This window comes from Girardinichthys multiradiatus, chromosome 12 (assembly GCF_021462225.1).
Source record: "Girardinichthys multiradiatus isolate DD_20200921_A chromosome 12, DD_fGirMul_XY1, whole genome shotgun sequence".
Lineage (NCBI taxonomy): Eukaryota > Metazoa > Chordata > Actinopteri > Cyprinodontiformes > Goodeidae > Girardinichthys > Girardinichthys multiradiatus.
In genome coordinates, this window is record NC_061805.1 from 47905407 (window position 1) to 47930421 (window position 25015).

Sequence of the window (25015 nt, forward strand, 5' to 3'; positions counted from 1 at the left end):
AAGCCACAATATTCATAGTTATGAAAATAAAGAAAACTCTTTGAATGAGAAGGTGTGTCCAAACTTTTGGTCTGGACTGTACCTGACATCCCAATTAATCCTAACCATTGAACAGTGCAGTCAGATTCAGTTATTTATTCAAATTGGTTAAAAAGTTTTTCTCTCTAAAGAAACCCAGCAGATTGCATCCATTCAGAGACTTGCAGCATTTACTCCTCCCGGATGAGCATGTAGGGACAGTGGACAGTCACTGGCGTTGACTTTGCAGCAATCCCTCATACTGAGCATGCATGTAGCGACAGTGGAGAGGAAAAACTCCCTTTTAACAGGAAGAAACCTCCAGCAGAACCAGAACCAGGCTCAGTGTGAGCGGCCATCTGGCACGACCGACTGGTGGTTTGAGAGAACAGAGCAGAGACACAGAAGAACACAGAAACACTGATCCAGGAGTACTTTCTATGGGAAAGAAAAGTGAAACATTAATGATTATAGCTCCTTTGGTGGCTTCATCTTGGAGAGAAAGACAACTAAGCGGATGAACACTGAAAGACAGGGCAAAGTGTATCATCTGTATAAAGTGAGCATTAAGTTGTTGACAGCAGCAGCTTGGCCAGTGCCCCCCTTAAGGAAGGTGCCACAGCTAAACACAGCTGGGTCAGATGTAGCTTCTAGAAAGAGAAAAACATTTTCATCAGAATTCTTGCTGCAGAATTTTGAATCAGCTGTAGGCTTTTAACTGCATTTTGTGGACATCCTGATAGTAAAGAATTACAATAGTCCAGCCTTGAAGTAACAAATGCATGGACTAGTTTTTCAGGGTCACTCCTGGATAGGATGTATCTAATTCTGGCAATATTGCGGAGGTGAAAGAAGGAAGTCCTAGAAACCTGTTTAGTATGGGATTTAAATGACATTCCCTGGTTAAAAATAACACCAAGGTTCCTTACTTTATTACCAGAGGTCAATTTAATGCCGTCCACATTAATTGATTGACTAAGCAGTTGCTTTTTCAAGGACTCTGGTCCAAAGACGACAACTTCTGTCTTGTCTGAATTTAGATCTAACTGGTTGGGCTCATCAGGATTTATAGATAAATAAAACTGAGTATCATCAGCATAACAATGAAAATGTATCCCATGTTGCCTAATAATTTTACCTATTGGAATCGTATATATAGTAAAGAGAACTGGCCCAAGTACTGAACCCTGTGGTACTCCACAATTAACCCTGGAGGTTAAAGGTGATTTATCATTTATACGCACAAACTGGAATCTGTCAGACAAATAAGATTTAAAACAGCCTAGTGCTGTTCTCCTGATCCCTACAACAGGCAGCAATATTAGCTCATTCTTTTAATTTTAGAGTCATTTCAATAGGCTGACATGTTTGAATATTTAAAAAAAGTTTGTTTTGTTTATTTTACATTGATACAGCTTCTGCATTTTTATGAAGCACCTACCTAAATAAAGACTCTGCTGTAATTGGATAATGAACGGGGCTAGAATAAAGAACACTGTATTTTTTCTATTCTTTGTTTTAGTTGTTCACAGGCCCGAAGACGGTCATCATGTAGATCTGTAGAAGAGTTTGAACTAGAAAAAGTTATAATTTATCCTTACTGATGTTTTACTTTCACAAAAAGCCAAAAGAGCAAAATCCTAATATGTCATTGTTTTACCATCTACTTCACAAATGGTTTATACGTGTTTATGTTAAATATAATCCAAAGTTTCAAGGTTCCCCCACAGTGGTTTTAGTGTAAAACCCTGTTTGTGTTTCCTTCCCTTCAGCCAATGGCGGTGGAAGTCTTCTCAGCAGATGGAAGGAACTACCTGTTGGCCTTCCAGAAGGGTGTCCGTAACAAAGTTTACCAAAGGTACAGGATTCAAATGTAAAGGCCTTATTTACACTTATTTTCATGCCATAAATGAAGCAATATGACCCTTACAAGGGGATGTTGCGTCTGTGTTCACAGCACACAGATCAGCTTGTTCTCAGAGCGGGTCGGACACCACAATGTGGTGTTTGTTGACAAAATTCCAAGACCTGGAGAGGAAAGTGTCCTGTTTTCGGCTCAGTTGTTGGTTTTTGAGACATAACCTTCAACATGCTTTGAAGTGGTCAACAGCTGAGTGTGGGTCATTGGCCCTAGAAATGCTCCCTAGGGTTCAGGGATGAGCTGCAAAGAGAGGAGTTAAGAAGTGACGGTGGGATACAGCAGGAGATGGATTGATAGATCAGGGCTTAGTCTGCAGGAATAAGGGTACTTCTGTCTGTTCAGTTGAATAAAGTGTTTCCCATAAAGCAAAGTTCTGGATTTTCTGGTCCATCTAAGTTCCAACACCCTACTAATTGACTGTGACATATGGATCATGACCAAAACAACATGGTCCCAGAAACAAGCCTCCGAATTAGTTAGAAGTCATCTTATCATAGTGTGGCCACTGCTCCCCTGCAAAGTGGGTCTCAATTGAGGTGGTTCAGTCACCTCCTTGATAACTCTCGTTGAAGGTTTTCCAGGTGTCCCCCTCAGGGAGGTGATGATGGATGGATGGATGGATGGATGGATTGATTTGTGGAGTAAGAAGATACATGTGATGGATAAATAGAATGAGGATAGCTAAATGAATGGAATAAGGATGGATGAGTGAATAAAAAGATGGATTGATGGACACCACACCAATGGATGGATGAATGGGTGAGTGTATGAACAGATAAATAAAGGAATGAATAGCCCTTACTATAATACCCTTTTGGTCCTTTTCATGTGCGGTGTAAGGATGCTGAACAATGTTGGGTTCTCTGCAGGTTCTTGGCGGTGGTGCCGTCGCTGGCTGACAGCTCGGAGTCGGTTTCAGGTCAGAGGCCTAACACCAGTGTTGAACAAGGGTAATTATCTCATAATCATTGTGTATTTATTTGTGTTATTAAGGCTAGCCTTAACATAAAAAAGGCAAAAGCACAGCCTGCGTAAATAATATATATATTGTATGAACAATAAAATCAATTGCTATTATTGTTATTATTCTAAACACATTTATTGAATATAATTTATTGGTTAATAATAAATCATTACTGGTTATTATCAGCTATTGTATTAAGCTAAGGTAATGACCCAGGATAACAATTGGCCCAGATAGCAAATGCCATAGCAGACCTTTATTATGGAGCCACTGAGCTTTTTGAACCAATCATCTTCTCTCTCCTCATGTCTGTCAGGTCCGGACTTCTCAGCACGCTGGTTGGTGAGAAGTCAGTCACTCAAAGATGGGAGGTAAGAAGCTGGTCTCATTTTTGGATCTGTAGCATTAAAACCTGGGTTGAACCCTCCTGAGTGAGTGTGTGATCTGTGTTCCAGCGGGGAGAGATCAGTAACTTCCAGTACCTGATGCATCTGAACACGCTGGCAGGTCGCTCATACAACGATCTGATGCAGTATCCTGTCTTCCCCTGGATCCTGGCTGACTACGACGCAGAGGTGCGCAAAGATTTTATCCTCTATTATTTAATGTCTCACTCAAAACAGCTAAAGCACCCCCTAGAGGCGATGGGGCAAACCGTTTGAAACTAGGTTTGTGTCATGATTTAGATGTTCTTTTGTTTTAATTCAGGAACTGGACCTGAACAACCCCAAGACGTTCCGGAACCTGGCCAAACCAATGGGCGCTCAGACCGATGACCGGCTCACACAGTACAAGAAGAGATACAAGGACTGGGAAGATCCCAATGGTAAGAGATGTCATCAGACTGGAATTAACATGAAAAAGAGGAAAATAAAGACAATTAACAACTCATATGTGTAGATAAGCTAAAAAAAAACTGAAAAGAGAAGGCAAAAAAAAAAAAATTCAAACATTCATACCTTGTTCCTGTACAGAATGTGGGTGTAAAATATTAGTTTTGCTGTTTTATTGATACTTAAAACTGGCAAAGCTACAAATCTGCATCGTACTGATTGAAGTATGGTGGCTAAACATGTAATAATACCTACTTCCTTGTTTCTAACTTGCAGCCCTTATTATCCGGTGTTATTCAGAAGTTGTTTTCACTGACATGTCATCTTAGCTAATATATAATGTCTGTCTGACCAGGTGAAACCCCAGCCTACCACTATGGGACCCACTACTCATCTGCCATGATTGTAGCCTCGTATTTGGTCCGGATGGAGCCCTTCACGCAGATTTTCCTCAGACTTCAGGTTTGATCCTCCCTTCCGGAACCTGACTTCTGCTCTGATCAGCAACATTGCTAACATATTGCTTTTGGCAGCTTTAAAGCCATTATAGCTGTTTACAAGACAGTGGTGATCAATATAAAGGCCTCTATGCCAAGGGGAATAATTGAATAGCACTGAAAAGTAGTGTGACTTTTATTCATAAAGAAAGCACATTTAAAAGTGCTCTATGTCATTAATTACATATGATTTTTTCATAAACTATAGAAGTGCTAACAATGTAAATTATTTTAATTTGGAAAAAAAAAACTTTAATAGAGAGGAGGGCAGAGAAAATTATTAATTTTCATTTTTATTGTAATCTTATTTTACTGTTATTTTTAAATGGGTTTCTTTGTATTATTAGTTTTAAAGGTGTTGTGATTATTAATTGGAGAATATATTTTAATAATATTTTAATATTTTATCAAATAATATTACGGTCTGTTAAGGGTTGTCCTGTGAATACCAGCCCAGTAAGGTGATGGTATTAGGACAAAATAGAAAGGTTTGAGACGAGCTCTAACATTATTGAACAGCATAAACTTTGCACATACATGGAATGAATTCACACAATTTCTTAAAATATAAGAATTTATTAACAAAAATAAGTCAACTCAAAGTCAAACATATTTCAATCAACAAACTCTTTACTATGCTAAAACAATCCAACTAAACTACCAAGCAGAATTAAAGAATAATGAAGACTAATGGGCTATGTACAATATAAACAAGTTGATTAAAGATGATTGAGAACCATGACCAAAAGAGTGATGCAACATTACCATTAAATGTTTATGTTTGAGAACCAAGGATAATCTTGAAGAATCTGGAAGTGACGTGAAGTTAGTCTTGGAACCAACTTAGACAATAATCAGCAAATCTTTAGACAACCATTCACAATGCAAGATCAGATAAAATATTATTTTAATAAAATAATGTTTTAAATAATGATCTGCTGAATAAAACCAACCTTCTGGATGACTAATTCTCAACGGTGTCTAATTAGCTGCCTTTATTTATTGAAATAATATTTGAAGAAATATTATTAAGGGAATATTTTGTAAACGAGCCAAATCTTTCTGGAGAAATGGGCTTAATGTTGTTTACTTAGTTATCAAATCTAGTAAATGATGTTTAGGGACTATTATTCACTGGATTGAAGACTAAACCTTTCTGGGTAAATATTATTTAGCACCAGAATCAAACACACACCTTTAAAAATACCGTTAATAAAAGGGTTAAAATGCATAAGCGCGGACGGCGCGTTATGATCAATCATCTGTGTTTAAAATCACCCATCAAGTAAAGTTTGACTTAACTTTAAAACACAAACACAGAACACAAACAGAGCACATGTGCTGCAGATAGCTTGCTAGCACTAAGATAGCTGAGTTTCACACAAACAAAACCAAACTTCATAAATGAAAACGTTCAGATCATTTCATCCTAACTGTTAATCTGCCCAAACCCTAACCTCTGACCATGGTGAGGTAATGTGGTCCAAGGGGTGAAGTTTGAAGAAAAGTCCACAGTCAACAGGCGGTTAACTCGGTAGCTTTGCGGGGGGTTGAAGGTGCGTTCGCTCTGTGAACAAAAAGGTTAGCTCCGGAGCTGTAGCTGGGCGGTCCGTCCTGTCCGCTGACCACATGATGATGCAATCTCTGCGGTCTTCCTTCCAGACTGGGAGTCCGCGTCTTGTGGCTTCTCTCCAACACTGTTTGCTTCTGCAGGGCTCGGAGAGAAAATCAGCGATGCTTATACCTTAATTTCCCCTCTTTGTGAATGAAATCATCAGGTACACAAACAGTGCTTCACTCATACTTAACTTGTGCATATGATCGCGTGATCTTATGACACTCTTGGATCCAGTTTGAAGAGTTTGTCTTTTTGCCAGCAAAAGATATCAGCGCGCTTTGTCCCCCTCCTATCCCGATGAACACCGGTGTGTAAAGAGAGCGGATGTAGCAACAGCTGTGCTTTTATTTGGGTAGTGGCGTCACAGAAAGTCCGCAGTTATCCCGTTTCCTGGCTGTGCCGGAAGAAGGTTAATGCACTTTATTTTGAAAAGTTCCAGAAGAGTTCGTACCGGAGTTTAATGTTGAAATCCATGGCTGGGTCCCAACAAAGGTAATCTTCTGAAAGCCTCACCAGGGAATTAGATATTGGCTGGAGGGCCTATACACAGGACGACGCTTTCTTTTAAACCTAATATTGTTTGATGTCTGATCAAATTTATTTTAAAGAAATAAATAAGCAGTAAAACTTTGTTCTGATTGAATTTGGCGCTCCAGACCAAGAGAATACAAATGTGTTTTCATACGAGGTAATAATAGCTTGTTAAATTATTTATCGGATACCAATAATAAGACCTTTCATTGGTCTGGAAACAAGGATTTAACCCCTTCTCTGTGTGTCTGTGATTATCAGGGAGGTCACTTTGACCTGGCGGACAGGATGTTCCACAGCGTCCGGGAAGCGTGGCTCTCTGCCTCCAAACACAACATGGCCGACGTCAAGGAGCTGATTCCAGAGTTCTTCTACCTGCCTGAATTCCTGCTGAATTCTAACAACTTTGATCTGGGTGGGTGACCAGAGAGCTTGCTTCCTGTCAGTTGCTTTAGGATCAGCTGAAATGTCTGATTTGATACCTTCTGTTGTTTGTTGCTTGGTCCTCCAGGTGCCAAGCAGAATGGCACCAAGCTGGGTGACGTCATCCTCCCACCCTGGGCCAAAGGTGACCCCCGGGAGTTCATCAGAGTCCACAGAGAGGTAGGAGTCCCCACCCACACACTCATGACAGAGACCGTTTCAATTATTAATACTTGACGTTGATGTTTGAGATTTTTTTTCCCCCTCGTTTTCAGGCACTGGAGTGTGACTACGTCTCCGCCCACCTCCATGAGTGGATCGACTTGATTTTCGGCTACAAGCAACAGGGACCCCCAGCTGTGGAGGCCGTTAATGTCTTCCACCACTTGTTCTACGAGGGTCAGGTGGACATCTACAACATCAATGACCCACTGAAAGAGACGGCCACCATCGGCTTCATCAACAACTTTGGGCAAATCCCCAAACAGGTTAGAAACTGGCTTCCACTTCCCATCTGGCTGTCTGAACAGAAGCAGGTTACCTGGTAATCTTACTCTGCTTTGGCTTTAATAGATGCAGGAATCTCATTACAACTGATTTCTTTTTTCTTTCAGCTGTTTAAGAAGCCTCATCCTCCTAAACGTGTTCGTAGTAAAGTCAACGGCGACATAGCAGCCGTTCCTCCGAACTCCAACAATGACAAGATCTTTTTCCATCATCTAGACAATCTTAGACCTTCTCTTGCTCCTGTCAAAGGTGAGCATAATCCTACATAGGATGAGAACAACGGAGCTCCACCTGCAGTCTGAAAGTCAGAGTGGAGGGCTGGCTATCCGGTCGGACACTTTAGCTACCATACATCTAGTTGACATATGAACGTTAGAAAGACTAGTTTTATCAGGGAAGCAATGTGTACTTCCTGTGAGTGAATATGTGATAACCATTATAAAGGGGGCCAAGCCTCTTTTTATATTACAAATGTGTTACAAAATTAGAAAGACAACAGAAAGGCCAACTGTAATTTATTTGTTTCATACTTTTAAGATTTTAGGTTTTCTGGCTCCAACATGTAATATTTCCCCTTTAAACTGAGCATAATAGAAACATACTGAACACATCAGAATAAAGAGAAACAGACAGGATATTTCAGCATATAGATGTGTGTATGTAATAATCCTATACACACCAGTACAGTGATACCATGTTTTTAGGTCTTGTTCTATTTCTGTCACTTACGGGAGGTAAAAGTGTGTAAATGTTTCTGTAATTACGTCTAACTATTGTCTTAACTTTGTTGGTGTTCGCAAGAAGCAAATTTGGTCAAACTGATGTTTGTTTACATCTCTTTATATTAACATCACCATTTGAATGGCGTAAATAAACAGTCACTTGTGTGTCTTTTACAGAGCTGAAGGAGCCCGTGGGACAGATCGTGTGCACCGATAAAGGCATCCTGGCCGTGGAGCAAAATAAAGTTCTGGTTCCACCCACCTGGAGCAAAACGTTTGCCTGGGGCTACGCCGACCTCAGCTGCCGCTTGGCCAACTATGAGTCCGACAAGGTCCTTATACCCCCGCTTCTTCTGAGACCTCCCTTCTTCACCGTTTTGTTATTTGCCATGAAACGATGTTACTGCCGAGCTTGTTTTTATATTTAAAAAAAAAAGCTAAAAAATGTAGACTGACTTAGTAACACCAAGTCAAACAGACTTCGTTGAAGAGTGAATCATAAATGCAACGTTTCCCCCCTGCTTGTCATTAGGCCAATAATGTGTAAAAACAAAATAAACAAACAGTATATTCATTTTAAAATGCATCTGATGTGATGCACATGTGATCTGGTGTTTCCTGCCACTAGCACGGGATGAGATTAGCATTTTCCAAACGGGTTTTCCCAACAACAAATTCAGAGTTGCCATTTGTCATCGATAATTACACAAGCTGCTATTATTAAAGAAAAGTTGTGACTTTTGTATTAATAATAAATGTTGTTTTAGATATTTCAAGTGTGCCTCCTCCTCAGGCAGTAGAATAACGACAACTTATTTAAACCTGACATAAAAATAAAACATGAAATTGTTTTTATGAAGGTTTCAGCTCCAGCCGTTCCAGCTCGTTATTTATTCTAGTCAGCATTCATAACATTGAACCTCAGGAGGTTAAATATGTCGGGACTAAATAATCTAACAGGATAAAACAATCCAGAATACATTTTGTTGTCTTTTAAAAATTGGCTTTTTGAATCAAACACAGAGGCCCAGTAACGAGACATGCGTGAAGGGATGCATGGGCGCCCCCTGCTGTACGATAACCCGGTCACTGTTTGGGAAGTCTGACTCAGCAAAAACAATGTTATTTTACAAATGTTATTTTATCATTTGCTTATTATCCTGATAATAAAACCTAACTAATGTATTGCTGTGATTTGGAGCCACTTGAAACACAGATCTAATTCATACCCAAGTATGATAATCTGAATTAGTTACAAATGCAATTTGCTAAACGTTGCTTATTTAGGTTGAGGAAGAGGAGGAGCTACATTAACCCATCATCACACAGAAATCTTAATTGTTTCTTCAAGTTGATACAATGTTAAAAACAGTTGTCGTGCAGCCAGTTGCTGCATTGATGAAGATAAATCTGGACCACAGCTCTGAATGTTCTGTGCTCAGCTCTGCAGCCCGTACCATCAGCTCACCTGAGATCTTCTGTCTTGTTTCAGGCGTTGGTGGTTTACGAGTGTCTGTCAGAGTGGGGTCAGATTCTCTGTGCCATATGTCCCAACCCAAAGCTCGTCATCACCGGGGGCACGAGCACCGCCATCTGTGTGTGGGAGACGGGAAGCTCCAAGGAGAAGGCCAAGTCCCTGACGCTCAAACAGGTGAGCAGGCTGTATTATGTCTGAATCATCAGTTACTTGACGGTCAAAAGAAGGATCCGAAATAAAATTTTTGTTTTTCATATTTTAGGCATTACTTGGCCACACGGATGCTGTAACGTGTCTGACAGCTTCGTCATCCTACCGCATCGTTGTGAGCGGCTCCCGGGATCGAACCTGCATCATCTGGGACCTCAACAAGCTTTCCTTTGTCACGCAGCTGCGGGGACACCGCGCTCCCGTCTCCGCTCTGTGTATCAATGAGCTGACAGTGAGTTACTACCTCACAGTATTACTGGGTGTCTTCACGCGCTGTCCTCCTGCTGTCATAAAGACCACATAAAACGTGCCTGTTTTCCACAGGGGGATATCGTGTCCTGTGCAGGCACATACATTCACATGTGGAGCATCAACGGCAGCCCCATCTCCAGCGCCAACACCTTCACTGGCCGCAGTCAGCAGATCCTCTGCTGCTGCGTTTCGGAGATGAACGAGTGGGACACGCAGAACGTCGTCGTCACCGGCCACTCGGATGGAGTCGTCAGGGTAAACACACTGGATGTTTCTGAACCAAGGTTTGTTTTAGTTTAAGTAGCTTTGCCTATAACTTTTAGACTTGTGTTAAAAATGTTTTGTAGTTTTGGAGAATGGAGTTCCTTCAAGTCCCAGAAACCCCTGCACCAAAGCCGACGGAACCTGATGTGCCCGATTGCTGTGCAGACGAGAAGATTGGTGAGTTTTCACAAAGTCACAAAGCAGGCACCAAGAATCCACGGAAAATGTGTTGCAGTGTTTGAAACCACAGTGCCTGACAAAAGTATTTACACCCATTGAACTTTGTCACATTTTGTCAGATTACAGCAACAAACTTCAATGTATTTTACTGGCATTTACATGATAAAATACAGAGCAGCCAGTTTCCTTCAGAAGTCACCTAAATGGGAAACAAGAGTCCAGCTGTTCTGTGAAGGGTTTAAGAGATTTGTTGGAGAACAAACACATCATGAAGACCAGGAACACAGCAGGTCAGGGAGAAGGTTGTGGAGACGTTTAAAGCAGAGTTAGGTTCTAAAACAATATCCCAAGCTTTGAACATCTCACAGAGCTCCATCATCTCAAAATGTAATCATGCAACCAAGAGGCCCATGGTTGCTCTGGAGGGACAGGTAGGTTTGTGAGAGTTGATAGGGGAGATTGATAGAGCTAAACACAGGACAGTCCTTGGAGAAATCCTGTTAAATGCTACAAAAAATGTGAGACGGGGGGCGGAGGTTTACCTTCCAGCAGGACAACAATCCTGAACATGCAGCCAGAGCTCAGTGGAACTGTTTAGATCAAAGCATATTCATGTGTTAGAATGGCCTAGTCAAAGTCTAGGCCTTAATCCATTTGAGTATCTGTAACAAGATACTCCCTGTCTGACCTGGCTGAGCTTGAGCTGGTTTGCAAAGTATAACTGGATAACAATTTCAGCTGGTAGAGACAGAACCCAGACTTGCAGCTGTAACTGCAGCAAAAGGTGCTTCTAGATGACTCATGGAGGCTCAGTACATACACAGCTAGATTTTTGTTTAATAATTTAGACATTTTGTGCCACACTGCAAGGAATCAGTGGATGAACTTAAATATTCTCGTGCTCTCAGAGGGCGGTGAGAGTCACAACGGTGATGATGACAGTAGTGAGTCAGAAGGAGAAGAACCGGCGGCGCCACACAACCCGTCAACTGGTGGAGGCAGCGGTAGCCAGCCGGGCAGCGCCGTCCACAGACCCAGAGGTACATGGCCATCAGCTCTTTTAAGGAACAGCAAAGAAGCATTTTCACAATATTTTGCTCTGTAATTTGGACATACGCCTCTGTTTTTATTCTCTGTTAAGGTCCGTCATCTCGAGCTGGAGCATCGTGGTCAATGGACAGCGGCTCTGACGACTCTCGCCGCTGGTCCGACACACTCAGCATCGACGAGAAGGACGGCTTTGTGTTTGTCAACTACTCTGAGGGCCAAACTAAAGCCCCCCACCCTCAGCCGGCTCATCCAGGCCAAGGATCCCTCCCTCAGCCTCTCCACCCGCCAGCCGTCGAGCCACGGACGTACAACCAGCTTAAAGCAGGTGGGTGCACCTTGGATTTTTACTTCCTTTATCTAAATTTTCAACCCTTCCTTAGAATAAGGGTGATTTTATGAGTGTGTGTTTATATTTGTGTGCCTGCAGGATACAGGTGGGAGCGCCAGCTGGTCTTCCGGAGCAAACTCACCATGCACACAGCATTCGATCGCAAGGACAATGCTCACCCAGCTGAGATCACCTCTCTCTCCATCTCCAAGTAAGAGAGCCAAGATTTATTTCTGTAAATATTACACACAGAAAAAGCCTTGATTTGATACGTCCTCTATTAATCCTTGCTGTGCCTCCTCCTTTCTGCAGAGACCACAGTAAGATCCTGGTTGGCGACGGGCGCGGCAGAGTTTTTAGCTGGTCGGTGAGCGACCAGCCTGGCCGCTCGGCGGCTGACCACTGGGTGAAAGACGAGGTGGTGGACAGCTGCTCCGGCTGCACGGTCCGCTTCTCCCTAACAGAGCGACGCCACCACTGCAGGAACTGCGGGCAGCTCTTCTGTCAGAGGTAGGAAGATTACCTGTAACCGGTCACACAGCCTCTGCTCTTTCTATCGATCGGTCCTTGCAGATCATTAAGACCATTCCAGAAGCTTAATGTTAGCCTACTTTATTTATCCCTAAATCAGTTTTCATGTGTTTCTGTGATCTTTGTCCAACTTTTAACCACTTAGCTCAAAGATGTCAAAACTATTTGAGACGAGGGCTAACATCTAACAGGCCACAAAAAACCAAATTTGTTCAAACTAAAAATGATAAATGATTTTATTGTATATTTTTTCAATCTGCTGAATAATAAATGACCCACAATATTTAATCTGAAATGAACAAAATAAAAGGATGAAATTTGTCAGATTTTTGTAGAAAGGGGATCTGTAGACCTGAAACATTTGAAGGGTCTCAGATGTTTGATTTTTTAAAAAGAAAGACACACATGGTCCTAAATGTTGTTATTCTTATTTGTCTATTCTCAGCGATGAGAGAATGTAAATGCTTCACCCTTTCATCAAAAAACACTAAGATTACTGAACAGGTGCACTCAAGTCTGTTTTCCAGTACAATTCAGCAAGTGGTCCTATGTGGTCCTACTTACTATATAATTTCAATGAAAGTAAAAACAGGGTTAACTAAAGACAAAAAAACTTTGTTTCTACAATTTTCATTTTAAGTGGAATTTAATTTGTTGGCATCTTTTCTGAGCTTTTAAGCACACTAAAATGTCTTTCTGCATCAACCATCTGTGTTGGCGGGCCAGATTTTATACCATTGTAGAAATGCCGTGTTGGACTGCGCAAATCCTTCTGAGGGCCACAAATGGCTTTGGTCTTTGTGCCTATTTTTCTACCTCTGGTGCACCGTAGGGCTCTGTACTTAGTCCTTTGTTATTTTGTCTTCACGTGTTCACGAAGGGGATAAATTAGGCTTTGTTTAAATGGATTATAAATCATCTTTGGTCAGGCAGGTTGGTAGAAATTACTAGAACCATTTGCAAAAACAGTAGAAACTCTTTTACAGAACAGTGATGGATCTGGAACCTAGTTAGAATCTCATTTATAAACATCTACATCATGTTGCCTTGTGTTGCAGGTGCAGTCGCTTCCAGTCTGAAATCAAAAGGCTGAAGATTTCATCTCCTGTGCGAGTCTGTCAGAACTGCTACTACAACCTTCAGCATGAGCGAAGCGTCGATGACGGCTGCAAAAACTGAGGTCCACCTGACAGGGGAGCAACCACCCGAAGAGTGCTTCATTCCTCCATCTGCCCTCCATATAACCTGAAACTTCCCAGAATCCCACCTTTCTAATCCTCTCAAATGTCAGAATGTTTGATTTGCACGGAGATGGGGGCCGGATCGAAAAGGAAAATGTGGGAAAGAAACTCAGCCATCACTTTAACCACATGCACTCATCATCTGAAAGGGAAAAAAAGTGAAGCAGCTCGTCTGAATCAATCACTCGCCATTTTCACTTAGCATCCAGGAGCAGATATCCTTTTCCTTGTGTCACGGAAACCATAAAAAAAAAAAAAAAGACTTGTTTAAAGTGTAAATACTTAACCACGGCCTTTTTAACTCTGCAAACAAAAATTAAGGTGATTTAGAACAGCTTGCTTGTAACTTAGCGTTGTGACTAACCACTCCTTGCTTTAAAGAAAACCAACTAAAGATTGTGTGTAACCTGCGTCAAAAGCCACAGCGAGTCCAGAGGACATACGGAGGGTTATGAATGTCAAAATCTCATGTCTGTGGGTCAAGTTATGCAAAAATAGCTTTTATATATAAATAATTTTCTGATCACCTTGTTGTTTACAAAATGTGAGAGAGATTGATCATGAAATTCAGTTTTTTTGCCAAATAGTTTGTTTTTAAACTTATCATCTGCTTCTGTTTTCCATTTGGAGGTTTTTCATTATAGTTGCTGCTGCACTTTGAAAACTGGATGTCATCAGTTCCGATTTTTAAACATATCACTCTGTTTATTTAGTCTGTTTTTACGAAATCCAACAAAAGGCTGAGATTCGTTTAAAATGTGAATTTATTTACCGACACGCTGAGGTTTTTTTCCACATTGCAGTCCAAGCAGCTTTTTAAAAGCACACAGAAAAGGGACATTTTATATTTTTACAGCATTCAGCACAATCTATGTTCAATTCTAGCTGCAGCCTAACTGAAGAGAGAAGGCATAGATTATCATATTTTGGGTTTAGCATTGAGTCCACTTTTATTTTTGTGGTCAAATATTGTCCTCCTAGCCCAGCAGAGATGGTGATGGGGCGTTTAAAAGGGACAATAAATGCAGCTAGTGTATTTTATATGGCCCAAGCTTTTATTTACTGACACTTCGATCAGCTCAAACGTTTCCAAAAACATGGAGGGTTGCAGCAACATTTATTCTTCTGATTGTCCCGTTTTCATGTCCTTAAAGGACATAATTTAATGAACTAAAGTTTTACTACTTTTAACATTTTATGTTGTGGTAAAATTTGATTGGTTCGTACAACTGCAGTTGTATGCTGATGACAAAGTTGTGTTTCATAAAGTTTGTCGTGTCTTAGAAAGAACTGAGCCAGAAACCTTTTGATTACTAGTCGGTTGGCAGTCCGACCCTCGCCTGTAAATATGAAATATTAACGATGACCAAGACAGAACGAAATCCCGTTAAGAGTTTCTTCATCTAATAGGGAGGTCGAAGTAGATCCTCTGCTCCTCTGCATAGTCGGTTCAGGTGGTTCAGGGATCTAATTAGGACGAATCTCTTTAGGGAAAAACACAGAATATATGTCATTTCTGGAGATCAAACCTCTTGGGAATGAGCTGAAAAGTGTTGATCTTCTGCACCTGTTATCCCCACAACACTAATATTGAATAAGCAGAAATTGTAAAGAAGGATAAGGAATATTTGACCCAGACGTTTATCTAGATCAGGGCTCTGGAGCCACATGAGGCTCTTCATGCTCTCCTCCGTGGCTCCTAATAACTCTGGCCATAAATAATAAATAACTGAGCAGTGTTAAGCTAATAAAAATACTAGCTTCATAATGTTTTTTTCCCTGTATGTTTTCATGCAATATCTGCATTGGATTTCCAGAATGACACTAATCAGTTAGTATCAACTATCTGCTGTTTTTTCCTTTTTCATTTCCCATAAATATGCACACATTATATAAAACATAAAAATAGAAACAATTCTTTCATTTAAAATGCAAACAAAGTCTCTATGTAGGCATTTCTAAATATTTAATTTTTTTTCAAAGGGCCATGTAGCTTTGGTGGTTCTGAGCAAATTTCATATAGAGGATTGATGTGGTTCTTTGGACCATAAAGACGGCGGACCCCTGATCTAAATAGACGATTAATGTAGCCTGCCTTTAATTTAACCAGCGGTTATTTTAGTTTAGATGAGCTGTTTAATTGCAGTGTGTGAATTGAACCTAAATGTCTCATTTGAAGTAACTTGATCCTTTTTATTTAACTGCCTCCTTTCATCTCTTCACCCTTCTTTTCCTTCAGCTTCACATTCAAGTCCTACATTATTTAGAGAACTTTGATCCGTTCGATTCCCACTAGATCCCAGCCGTTTGCCATAAAAACACACACACTCTTTTCCATACTGTAACTCAGTGCAATCATCATCATCATCTCGCTGAAAAGGCCGTGTTTCTTTACACTTTGTAGAAAACAAAAAGCAGAGAGGAATGATGAGTTTTTACTGACGCAGGTTTACGTTGTCATTTCAACAGAGAGGTGCATTTTTCTGCAGATAGATTAACTGTACAGAGTATTTATGCAATTATAACTGGTTTTAGATTTTTTTTTTTTATGATTTCAGCAAGTTTTGTTACTTGTTGCATGTTTTATTAACACAGCTGACTTTCTGTGTCAGTGTATTGTACATGTTAGATTTTTTTTTGCTGGATTTATGCTTTTGTTTTTATCTCCGAGGCGTTGACTGATGAGCGTCCGACTGACGCAGACCCCGTTCGCGGCTTCGGGTGGACTTTTGTACTCTTCACGGAAAGAAACTATGAACTAATGAAGGAACGAAGAAGGAAAAAAAAAGAGGAAAATCCTGGATTATTTTGGTGGTCTGGTATTAGACTGCGTTACTACAGTATCTGGTGTGCAATCTGTGATAGCTGAATGTTCCTTGTATCTTTGTGTTCACTACATCCTACGAGAGAAAACTAAAAAAAAAAAAGTAGAGTAACACCCACGTCCCTGTTACAGGAGCAACATGGTTCAATAATGCAATAGAGCTGGTACTTATTTTCATTTCAGTTCAATAAATAATTGCTGTTTACCACCAAAGGCTTTCGTCTCTGATTTAGGAAAATTTACAGGATTGTTCATTAATTACCTTTAAATACGTTTCTTTTTATTCTTCTGATTTCATCACAGTCTTCTGTTTGCTGCTTCTGCAACAGGATCGTTATCCTGCTGAGAGCAGAAATTATGGTTCCAATATTTACAAGTCGTCCAGGTCCTGAAGCAGCGAAGCATCCCCAGAGCATCACACTACCACTGCCATGTTTTACTGTCATGGTTCCAAAAAGGTCCACTTTTGTGTCGTCAGTCCACAGAATATTTTTCCAGAAGTCTTGGGGGAACATTAAGTTGCTTTTTGGGACATGTGAGACGGGTCTTTGAGTTCTTTTGCTCAGCAGTCGTTCTGGCCTTGAAAATCTCATGAGCATGCAGTTACTTTTCTTGTTGAATCATGAACTTTGATTTTATGCAAGTGAGGCTTGCAGCGCTTTAGATGATGATGTGGGTCTTGGTGACCTGGATGAGTCATGGATGCAGTCTGGGAGTATTTTGACAGTCTTGCCACTCCTGGGACAGTTCTTCACATGTTTTCGCCATTTGTCGATCGTGCTTCTTACTGTGCCCACCTTTAGTCTCAAAGCCTTAGAAATGGCTTTGAAGGACACGGCCCATGTATAGAGAGGCTTTGGCCCTCGACGCAGCTGTCGCCTGGTTCGAGTCCCAGCCACGGTGACCTGTGATGCATGTCTCCCCCCTCTCTTCACCCCATTTCCTGTCTGCCTACTTTTAAATAAACAAGACAAAGGCCACTAGTGCTGCAAAACAAATCTTTAAAAAAAAATGGATTTGTAACCCTTTCCAGACCGATAGACGTCAACGAGTTTGTTTCTCATTCGTTCTTGAATTACTCTAGATCGCTTTTTAAAATCTTTTATCCTACTTCATGCTGCCGGACAGGATCTAGTCACGTGATTTCTTCATTCTGCTGCAGTTATCAGGCCTGGATGTGGCTAGAGAAGGTGAACCACAAAACATGGTTAATCACAGTTAATATAATTATACTCGTGTTACTTTTTCAGTCAAGGCCTGGTTGTTTGGGATAGTGTCTTTTTTACCTTAAATGAAATCATTATTTAAAAACTGCATTCTGTCTGAAACATTTTGGTGTGAGAAAAAGCACTGCAAGCTGGACTTCCTATAACTGATACATGTTCCAGTGTTTAAACAATCACAGTTTAGGTTCTATGATTTTTGAGATTTTACCAATTAATATTCAACCGATGTCACATGCTTTAGGTTTTTATTCTGCAAAACATTTTGATGTGAACTACTATGCTGCCCTTCTCCACATGTATGATTTCGACGAGGCGCAGGCATTTTTATCTTCTTACATCCAGGGTGCGTCCCACTGCGACAAGACGTACGGTTTTCCATCAGATCACTCCAGAGCACGAAGGAGATATGCCTAAGCTCTAACTCGCTCTTTCTGGTTTGAATTTTCCTTTAACTTGTCGTTTCTTCCACCTGAAAACTCTGCAGACACATATGTGTGATTACCCTTTAGCAATTATTGGAAAAATGAGAAGATGCCCTGGTCTAAATGAAGCAATATTAGCCCAAAGCATGATTCTACCTCCACTTTGTATTGACGTGGGCTCCTCAACCTATCTCTAAGAGAGGCCCCGGGGACATTCCCTCGGAACGTCCCAAGGAAGGTGTCCAGGAGGCATCCGGTATAGATGCCCGAACCACCTCAACTGGCTTTACTCCGAGCTCACCCTATCTCTAAGGGAGTGCCCAGCCACCCTGTATCCGGGATCTCGTTCTTTTGGTCATGACCCAAAGTTCATGCCCATAGGTGAGGGTAGGAACGTAGACCGACCGGTAAATTGAGAGATGAAACGAATTGGACTGTAATGAATTGTATTTGAATCTGTTTTTATGACTGAATATGGATTTATTTGATACAATTTTTCTGAATGTGGGATTGGACCTTGAAGACTAAGTTTATTCATATAGCCCTGAAGACATTTGGAGCTGAATGAATCTCAATTGAACTATTGCGTTTAAAGAGGGCAGTCCTCCACAGATCAGGTTGGATTTTGTGTCTGAGTTTTCTCTTTATAATGGATGCAGGACCTGTGTTTGTATGTTGGAGTCAGTCCTCACAGGTTCTTACTGCAGAGAAGCAGAGCAGGTTAACCCAGTATGAACTGAATGGAGGGTGACACGCAGCAGCAGAATGAAGTTAAACAAATAAATCCAGACTACAGGTTCCCCGCACTTCAAATTAAAACTAACTGCCAGACCATTATTTTAAAGGTTGCTAATGGTGTGCATTTCTGCCAGATTTCATAAAACAGGATGAGTTTAATCAGGGGGAAGGTGTACAACGTAAAACACTCAATTCAAGGTAAAACTGATTGGAAAACAAATAATTAAATGGGCAAAAGTATAATTAAAACATTTTTTGCAATAATGAAAATACTTTGAATTTTTTTGTCAGAGGAAAAAGTTATGTTCAGCATTTTAAGCTATCTTTGCCATAAAAATGCTTTTCTTATTTGAATGTAAATCATAATTTAAACATGGCTTGCAATTTGGGATAAGAAATTCCATAAGTATGCATCTTTAACACAAGAAAAATCAGTTTATGGTGAAAAATATAAACATGGTTATCAAATGTAGCATTTTATGAATGCGTGTTATTAAGGTGCACAGACCCTCCTTGTTCAATTACCAGCAAACATGACTCTCTTTTTTTTAACAATTCACTAGAAAATTATGTCTGAGGTGCAAACTCACCCATTTTTTTTACCAGATGTACAGGAGAAAGGAGCCACAGACGTTTGTGTCATTCACAGTTAAACATGTGGGGTAAGTTAAAGCTCTGCGATGGCAGAGCTGCATTTTTTCAGAAATATACTCTGGATAAACTAATGGGTTTGATTTCTTGGGAATGATTGGTTTCCAGGAAAAATATGCATGTCACGTTGTGGTTTTGGGGTGGACTGAAGCGCAGGCAAGAGCTTGGCAGCAGCATCTTCCTCATGATCTTAAGTTTATTTCACAAGTCATGAACAAGCAAACATAGCAGAACTCACCGCAGGTGCAAGGCATGAGTACAATCGAAACTTCTGCGTTGTACTGTAGGAACGTAGCAAACACTGAGCAAATCAGGTAATGTGATCGGAGGAACCAGCAAAGGACAAAGAAACAAAAACAACTAATATGCTGAGGGAGAACAAAGGCAGGTAATCAAAGGAACTAAGAACAGGTGAGACAAGGAGGCAGGAAGGCAGAGGGAGCAGGTGAACCTAATAGAACTAAAGACAAGATGGTGAGCTGACCCTAAAAGAAACTAAAAACCAATACTGAAAGAACAAACTGTGAATGAGGCAGAGGAAGCAGGACAAGAATAAAAGCTAACCTATAAAGAGGGACTGGAGAATTAAGATAAAGAGAACCAGACTGGGAGGACTAGGAAACAAAGACCGAATACAGTATAACTGAAAAGTAACAGAAAAAGAAACAAATAAGCAGAAGAGTGCAAGGGGGAAGAAACAAATACATAACCACAAATAAAACACAGAGAAACCAGATGGAGAACTAATTAAAGAACCCAAGGAAAACAGAGAACAATCATAATAATGGCAACAAAGAGAAAACCATACTAAGTCATAAGAAAAACAACAGTAACTAAAGGAGCTATGGGGGGAAGAAACAACCAAACACTCAAAATAACACAAAGCCACCACAGAGTCCAGAAGGCGACAGATCCTGACAGCATGTCTTAGAGAAGCACTTATTTATTTCAGTAATTTTGTTATTGCTATTCTGTTATTGTAATCATTATTGTGGGTTTATGATGGAGATATAGTTGCACCTTGATAAATTTGAATATCATTGAACAGTTATTTATTTCAGTAATTCAGTTCAAAAAGTGAAAAACTCGTATATAGATTCCCTGTATTGGATTATTGTGGTTTACAGCGAATGAAAACACAAAATTATTAGGAAAACAATTATTCTGAATGCAGATACGTCATGTACTGTACAGAATATGGATTCAGTACTTGAGTGGCAGAGATGTTAAGGAAGCCCAGGTTGCTTTAATTGTGAAATTTAGCTTGCATGCAGTGTTGGCTCTGTTGTCTTTCATCATCTGGTCAGTGCTCCATAGATCCTCGGTGAGGTTTAGGTCTTTTAGCACAGTAATACCATGGTCATTTTTTGAAAGTGTGGTCCAGTAGGACTTGGCACCTGAATTCAGCATCCTTATCAAACTTACCAGAAGAGGGAAGAGTGAAGTGCTGGTCTAAATGAAATAATGCAACAGTTTGAGTGTTTCCCCTGGACATGTCTGTGTGTGGTGGCTCTTGAAGCACAGATTCCAGCTGCAGTGCACACCTTGAATCTCCACCAAACTCCTGAATAGGCTCTGCTTCACAATCCTCTTAGAGCTCATCCATGTTGCTTATAAACATTTTTTCTGCCACAGTTTTACCTTCCACACAACTTTCCATTCATATGGTTCAATGCAGAACTGTGTGAACAGCCAGCTTATTGAACAGTGACCTAATCTGGCTTTCCATCTTCATTGAGGGTGCCAACATGACCAACACATAGTATTTCTGTATTAAAAAGCCATTTTTATTGGTCTAATATATTATTCTACATTGAATTTTGGGTTACCATTAGCTGTGGACAATGTTCATCAAAATGAAAGAAATAATTGAAATATATCACTCTGTGGGATAAATGTACATATGTTTTTAATCATATTGCTGATGCAAATGAACTCTTTAGTGATGCTTTAATTTATTAACATTAAAGAAAGTCACTTCAAAAATCCGACATATCCCTTTAAATTTTAGGGAATCCAGGAAAATCAGACGTCTGGAGGAAGCTTTTATTTTGAAAGCACGTACCGGAACCGGTGTGTCCATATATTCCTGTGCTTCGCAGCAGTAGCAGGTAAAGCTGGGGGCTGCGGTGGTAAACAAACAGGTAGAGCAGCCTTCCCGTCCCGCGGATCTGTGCTCTCGGCACCGCTTGACTTTCAGAAAACTTGACCTTCTTCACGGACCACCTCTGGGTTCGAACCAGATCTAAAATCTCCGACTCCGGCTTTTAAAAGCCCAAGGCTCGTCCCCTCCCTCGCCCTCCCCACCTCCCTGCCCTTTGAGTCGGCTTATGTGACACTTTAACGTCCCCGCGGCGAGACGAGCGAAACATGACGGAGCTGAGGAAGCGAGGCGGGGGCGGAGGAGACCCTGACACCGCCGAGAACATCAGCGACAAGGTAAGGTGCACCTTTGGATGTAAGGAGACACCAGTATCGCCGTGAATCCTCGTCGTGGAAACCAGTCCCCGGCTTGTTGTTTTGGGTTAGCCGGGCCGGTTAGCAGTCCGGTTAATCCAGCGTCGGCCGCAGCGGAGCCACGGAGGCGGCGCAGAGTGAGAGCAGTTGGGCTTCTGGTGGGACGTTCACCTCCCTCATGAGGTGGACCCATCAATGTCAGGCTCCCTTTGACTCATGATAAATGTATCATCTTAAAGTTTATTTCTGGATTAAACACTATCCTCCTGGCTTGAATGAATGAATGAAAAATAATGGCCTAGTTAAAGGGTCTGATTGATAAGAATCCCTAAATATCTCTCAACTGAAATGATTGTACTTAAAGGTTTTAGTCTCATTCTCTTTTCCAAAGGAATAGTAGTGGATCCACAGTGGGGAGCACATATTTACGCGCTCTGTATGAAATAAAAACTTGAACTTGGGTCAAACCTTTTAGGTGTCCTCATACAAGCTTCTTAGAATAGTTTGCTGGAGTTTTGGCTCATTCCTCCTGTCCAAACGTCTGTAGCTGAGTCAGTTGCCGCCATCTTGCTCACAGATTTTCTTTGGGACTAAGGTGATGGACACTCCAAACATTGCCTTTGCCGTTCTTAAGCCACTTCGTACCTAATTTGAAGGTATGCTTAGGGTCATTGTCCATTTGGAAGACCCATTTGAGTCCAAACCTTAATTTCATTGCTAATGTCATCAGAAGTTGCTTCAATATTTCCATGAAATGTTGGTCCGTTATGATACCATCTAAGTTGTATGAAGCAGCAAAACACCCCACAACATGCTGCTTCCACCCCCGTACTTCACAGTTGGGATGTTGTTCTCAGGCTTGCAAAGCTTCTCCTTTAAATATAACCGTGGTCATTAAGCTAAAACACTGGAGTTTTAGTTAAATCAGTCCACAGGGCATTTGTCCGAGAATTAAACTACGTGTCAATGAGTTTGCAAACTGTCTTTTTATGATGATTTTGGACTAATGGCTTCTTCCACACTGAGGGGTCTTTCAGCCCATGTTGGTACTGGATTTGTTTCACTGTGGATAATGAGACTCTTTCCCCAGCTTCAGCAGCCATCTTCAGCACATCTTTAGCTTTTGTTCTGGGGTTGATGCGGTCATTTTACACCAAAAAACGTTTATCTCTGGAAGATGAAACCCATCTTGTTTCTGAGCGACCTGTATAATGACTGGATATTCTCATGGTGTTCATACTCGTAAATAACGGTTTGAACAGCAAACATGACATCTTCAGCCAGGTACGAACCAGATGTGTCTCTTCCTGATATCATGGCTGATTTTGTTTCAGTGATGTCACACAAGGAAGCAGTGTGGTTAAGCTGTTGTTTTAAAATTGATTCAAGTAGGACTCCAATTAACTCAGGTCTTGTGATTTAACCAATCAGAAGCTTACAAAGCCATGACATCATCATCTCAATACTCTTGGAGTATGTAAAAGTTTGACCTTGAAGAAAGTAACAAAACTTTCCCCCTCATTATTCCAGCAGTTAGCACATCGAAATCATGTTAATTGTTATTTGCCTGAAACAGGAAAAGTTATAAACGGATAATAATTTACCTGCAGTAGTTTATTCTGCCAGTGTCTTCCCTTTAAAACAGAAGAACGTTAAGTCAGTTTCGTTCACACGGCAGGAAAATGCAACCTGCTCCACTAACCGCCATTTTTAGCAGTTCAGCTCCCTTTCTTCGTCTTGTTATGATTTTGGTCATAATATTGTCGACTCCCGTTGCTCAACAACTTAATGACACAGAGGCACCAATATCCATTATTCTGTGAACAGTGAGCTGCTGTGGGACGTCTAGGTTCTCCTTCTGCGCATTCGGGTTGCTTTGGGGTCGTTAACCGTTCAGACTGACTAGTAGTTCGAATGACCAGGCAAAACAAAATCTGAATTGAACTTTACGACCTGCAGTTTGAAGGTAGCCTAGTCGCCTTCTGTCCGTCTCTGGGATTTCTGAGGACCTTTTGGATGACTGGAGAACCATTCAAAGCCTCTTTAAATTACTCTTTGTCACTGAAAGCAAATTTTAAAGAAATTAGATGTGGAATAAAACCTTTGCAGTATTTTGCATGTTAGCAAAACCTGTCTGCTGCCGATTTTCTGGGTCTTATAACTGCCTTCTCCAGTTCTCCTCTTGTAGTTGCTTGTGAATGTGGTCGAACTTGTATTTCAACGTCTACAGTGTTTGACAGTTCAGATGAGTTGCATGTAGAGTAAACCGTGTTAGGTCTACCTCAAGGTGTTTCAGTTATTACTTTAGTCCTAATCTCCACCTTTTTCTTGTGAAAGAGCTGCAGACTAGAAGAAAGAAACTGTGCAATTAGGAGAAAATGAACCTGGTGCTTTTAATCTCTCTTAAAGGAAGGTTGTCGGTGCTTCTCACTGGTATGACTCAGCTCGTTGCGCGGCTTTTTTTTGGCCGTTAAACGATTGCTTTGCCTTGGTTCACGCCCTGCAGCCAAATCCTAAACGGAGCTTTTTCACATGAGCTGCATGTTTACGGCGTGAAAAACGGCCCGCACGGTCCTCTCATACCGGTGGCTTTTATTTTTACGGGTCAGTTGACCACAATTGTGTTTCCACTGCACGTCTGTGTCTGCCACTTCTCCACCATGCTGTGCTGCCGGGTCTGCAGCATCTGCTTCAGACTTTACACGACAGTTGACCTTGGTGGGGTTTCTGCAGGCCAGCTGGTCTGTCGTGGTGCCTACAGCAGCGACAACGGCGCTGGAAACAGGCTCTTAAATGCTCCACTGGTCTTAGTTTCAGTCTCCTCAGGCCTTCAGTTTAAACATTTCCAAATATTTGTGCAGAATTCACAGGTCCTGCTTCACTAAACCTTGACGTCAGGATACATTTTTATTAAAACTGAGATCGGGGCTCTCTCTGTCAGGTGTAGCCACTAGAGGCACACAATGACAGCATCACTTTGATCAATTCAAGTAAACAGACTGATGAAACAAATAATTATTGGTAATAAAATGATGAGGAATTAAAATTAATTATAGAGGTTCAGAAACTGTTTTTTGGCTCATTGTCCTTTTGCAATATCAACTTGTGTCCCAAGTTTTAACCATCAAGC

At 41.0% G+C, this 25015-nt stretch overlaps 2 protein-coding genes and 1 long non-coding RNA gene across 8 annotated transcripts in view; 2 read left to right on the forward strand and 1 right to left on the reverse strand.

The window, feature by feature from the left end:
• The window catches only part of wdfy3 (WD repeat and FYVE domain containing 3), a 154199-nt gene extending 137595 nt beyond the window's left edge, over positions 1-16604 (forward strand). For all 6 annotated transcript variants that reach the window (XM_047380824.1, XM_047380823.1, XM_047380825.1 and 3 more), the window contains 20 exons: positions 1791-1876; positions 2809-2889; positions 3220-3274; positions 3359-3478; positions 3612-3729; positions 4092-4198; positions 6644-6797; positions 6894-6985; positions 7081-7293; positions 7420-7561; positions 8212-8366; positions 9527-9685; positions 9774-9953; positions 10046-10228; positions 10321-10414; positions 11326-11457; positions 11559-11792; positions 11895-12006; positions 12108-12305; positions 13385-16604. In XM_047380824.1, coding sequence (XP_047236780.1) covers positions 1791-1876; positions 2809-2889; positions 3220-3274; positions 3359-3478; positions 3612-3729; positions 4092-4198; positions 6644-6797; positions 6894-6985; positions 7081-7293; positions 7420-7561; positions 8212-8366; positions 9527-9685; positions 9774-9953; positions 10046-10228; positions 10321-10414; positions 11326-11457; positions 11559-11792; positions 11895-12006; positions 12108-12305; positions 13385-13505 — 2736 coding nt within the window. In that variant the 3' untranslated portion in view covers positions 13506-16604. The remainder of the gene's footprint in view (positions 1-1790; positions 1877-2808; positions 2890-3219; positions 3275-3358; positions 3479-3611; positions 3730-4091; positions 4199-6643; positions 6798-6893; positions 6986-7080; positions 7294-7419; positions 7562-8211; positions 8367-9526; positions 9686-9773; positions 9954-10045; positions 10229-10320; positions 10415-11325; positions 11458-11558; positions 11793-11894; positions 12007-12107; positions 12306-13384) is intronic.
• Positions 16097-20018, reverse strand: LOC124877548. The gene is made up of 2 exons (XR_007040558.1): positions 19667-20018; positions 16097-17572 (listed from the first exon to the last, which is right to left on the reverse strand). It is a non-coding gene; the product is annotated as an uncharacterized LOC124877548 (long non-coding RNA).
• Positions 20019-21363: 1345 nt separating this feature from the next.
• The window catches only part of cds1 (CDP-diacylglycerol synthase (phosphatidate cytidylyltransferase) 1), a 31252-nt gene continuing 27600 nt past the window's right edge, over positions 21364-25015 (forward strand). Inside the window, exon 1 of the mRNA XM_047380677.1 lies at positions 21364-21867. Coding sequence (XP_047236633.1) covers positions 21799-21867 — 69 coding nt within the window. The 5' untranslated portion in view covers positions 21364-21798. The remainder of the gene's footprint in view (positions 21868-25015) is intronic.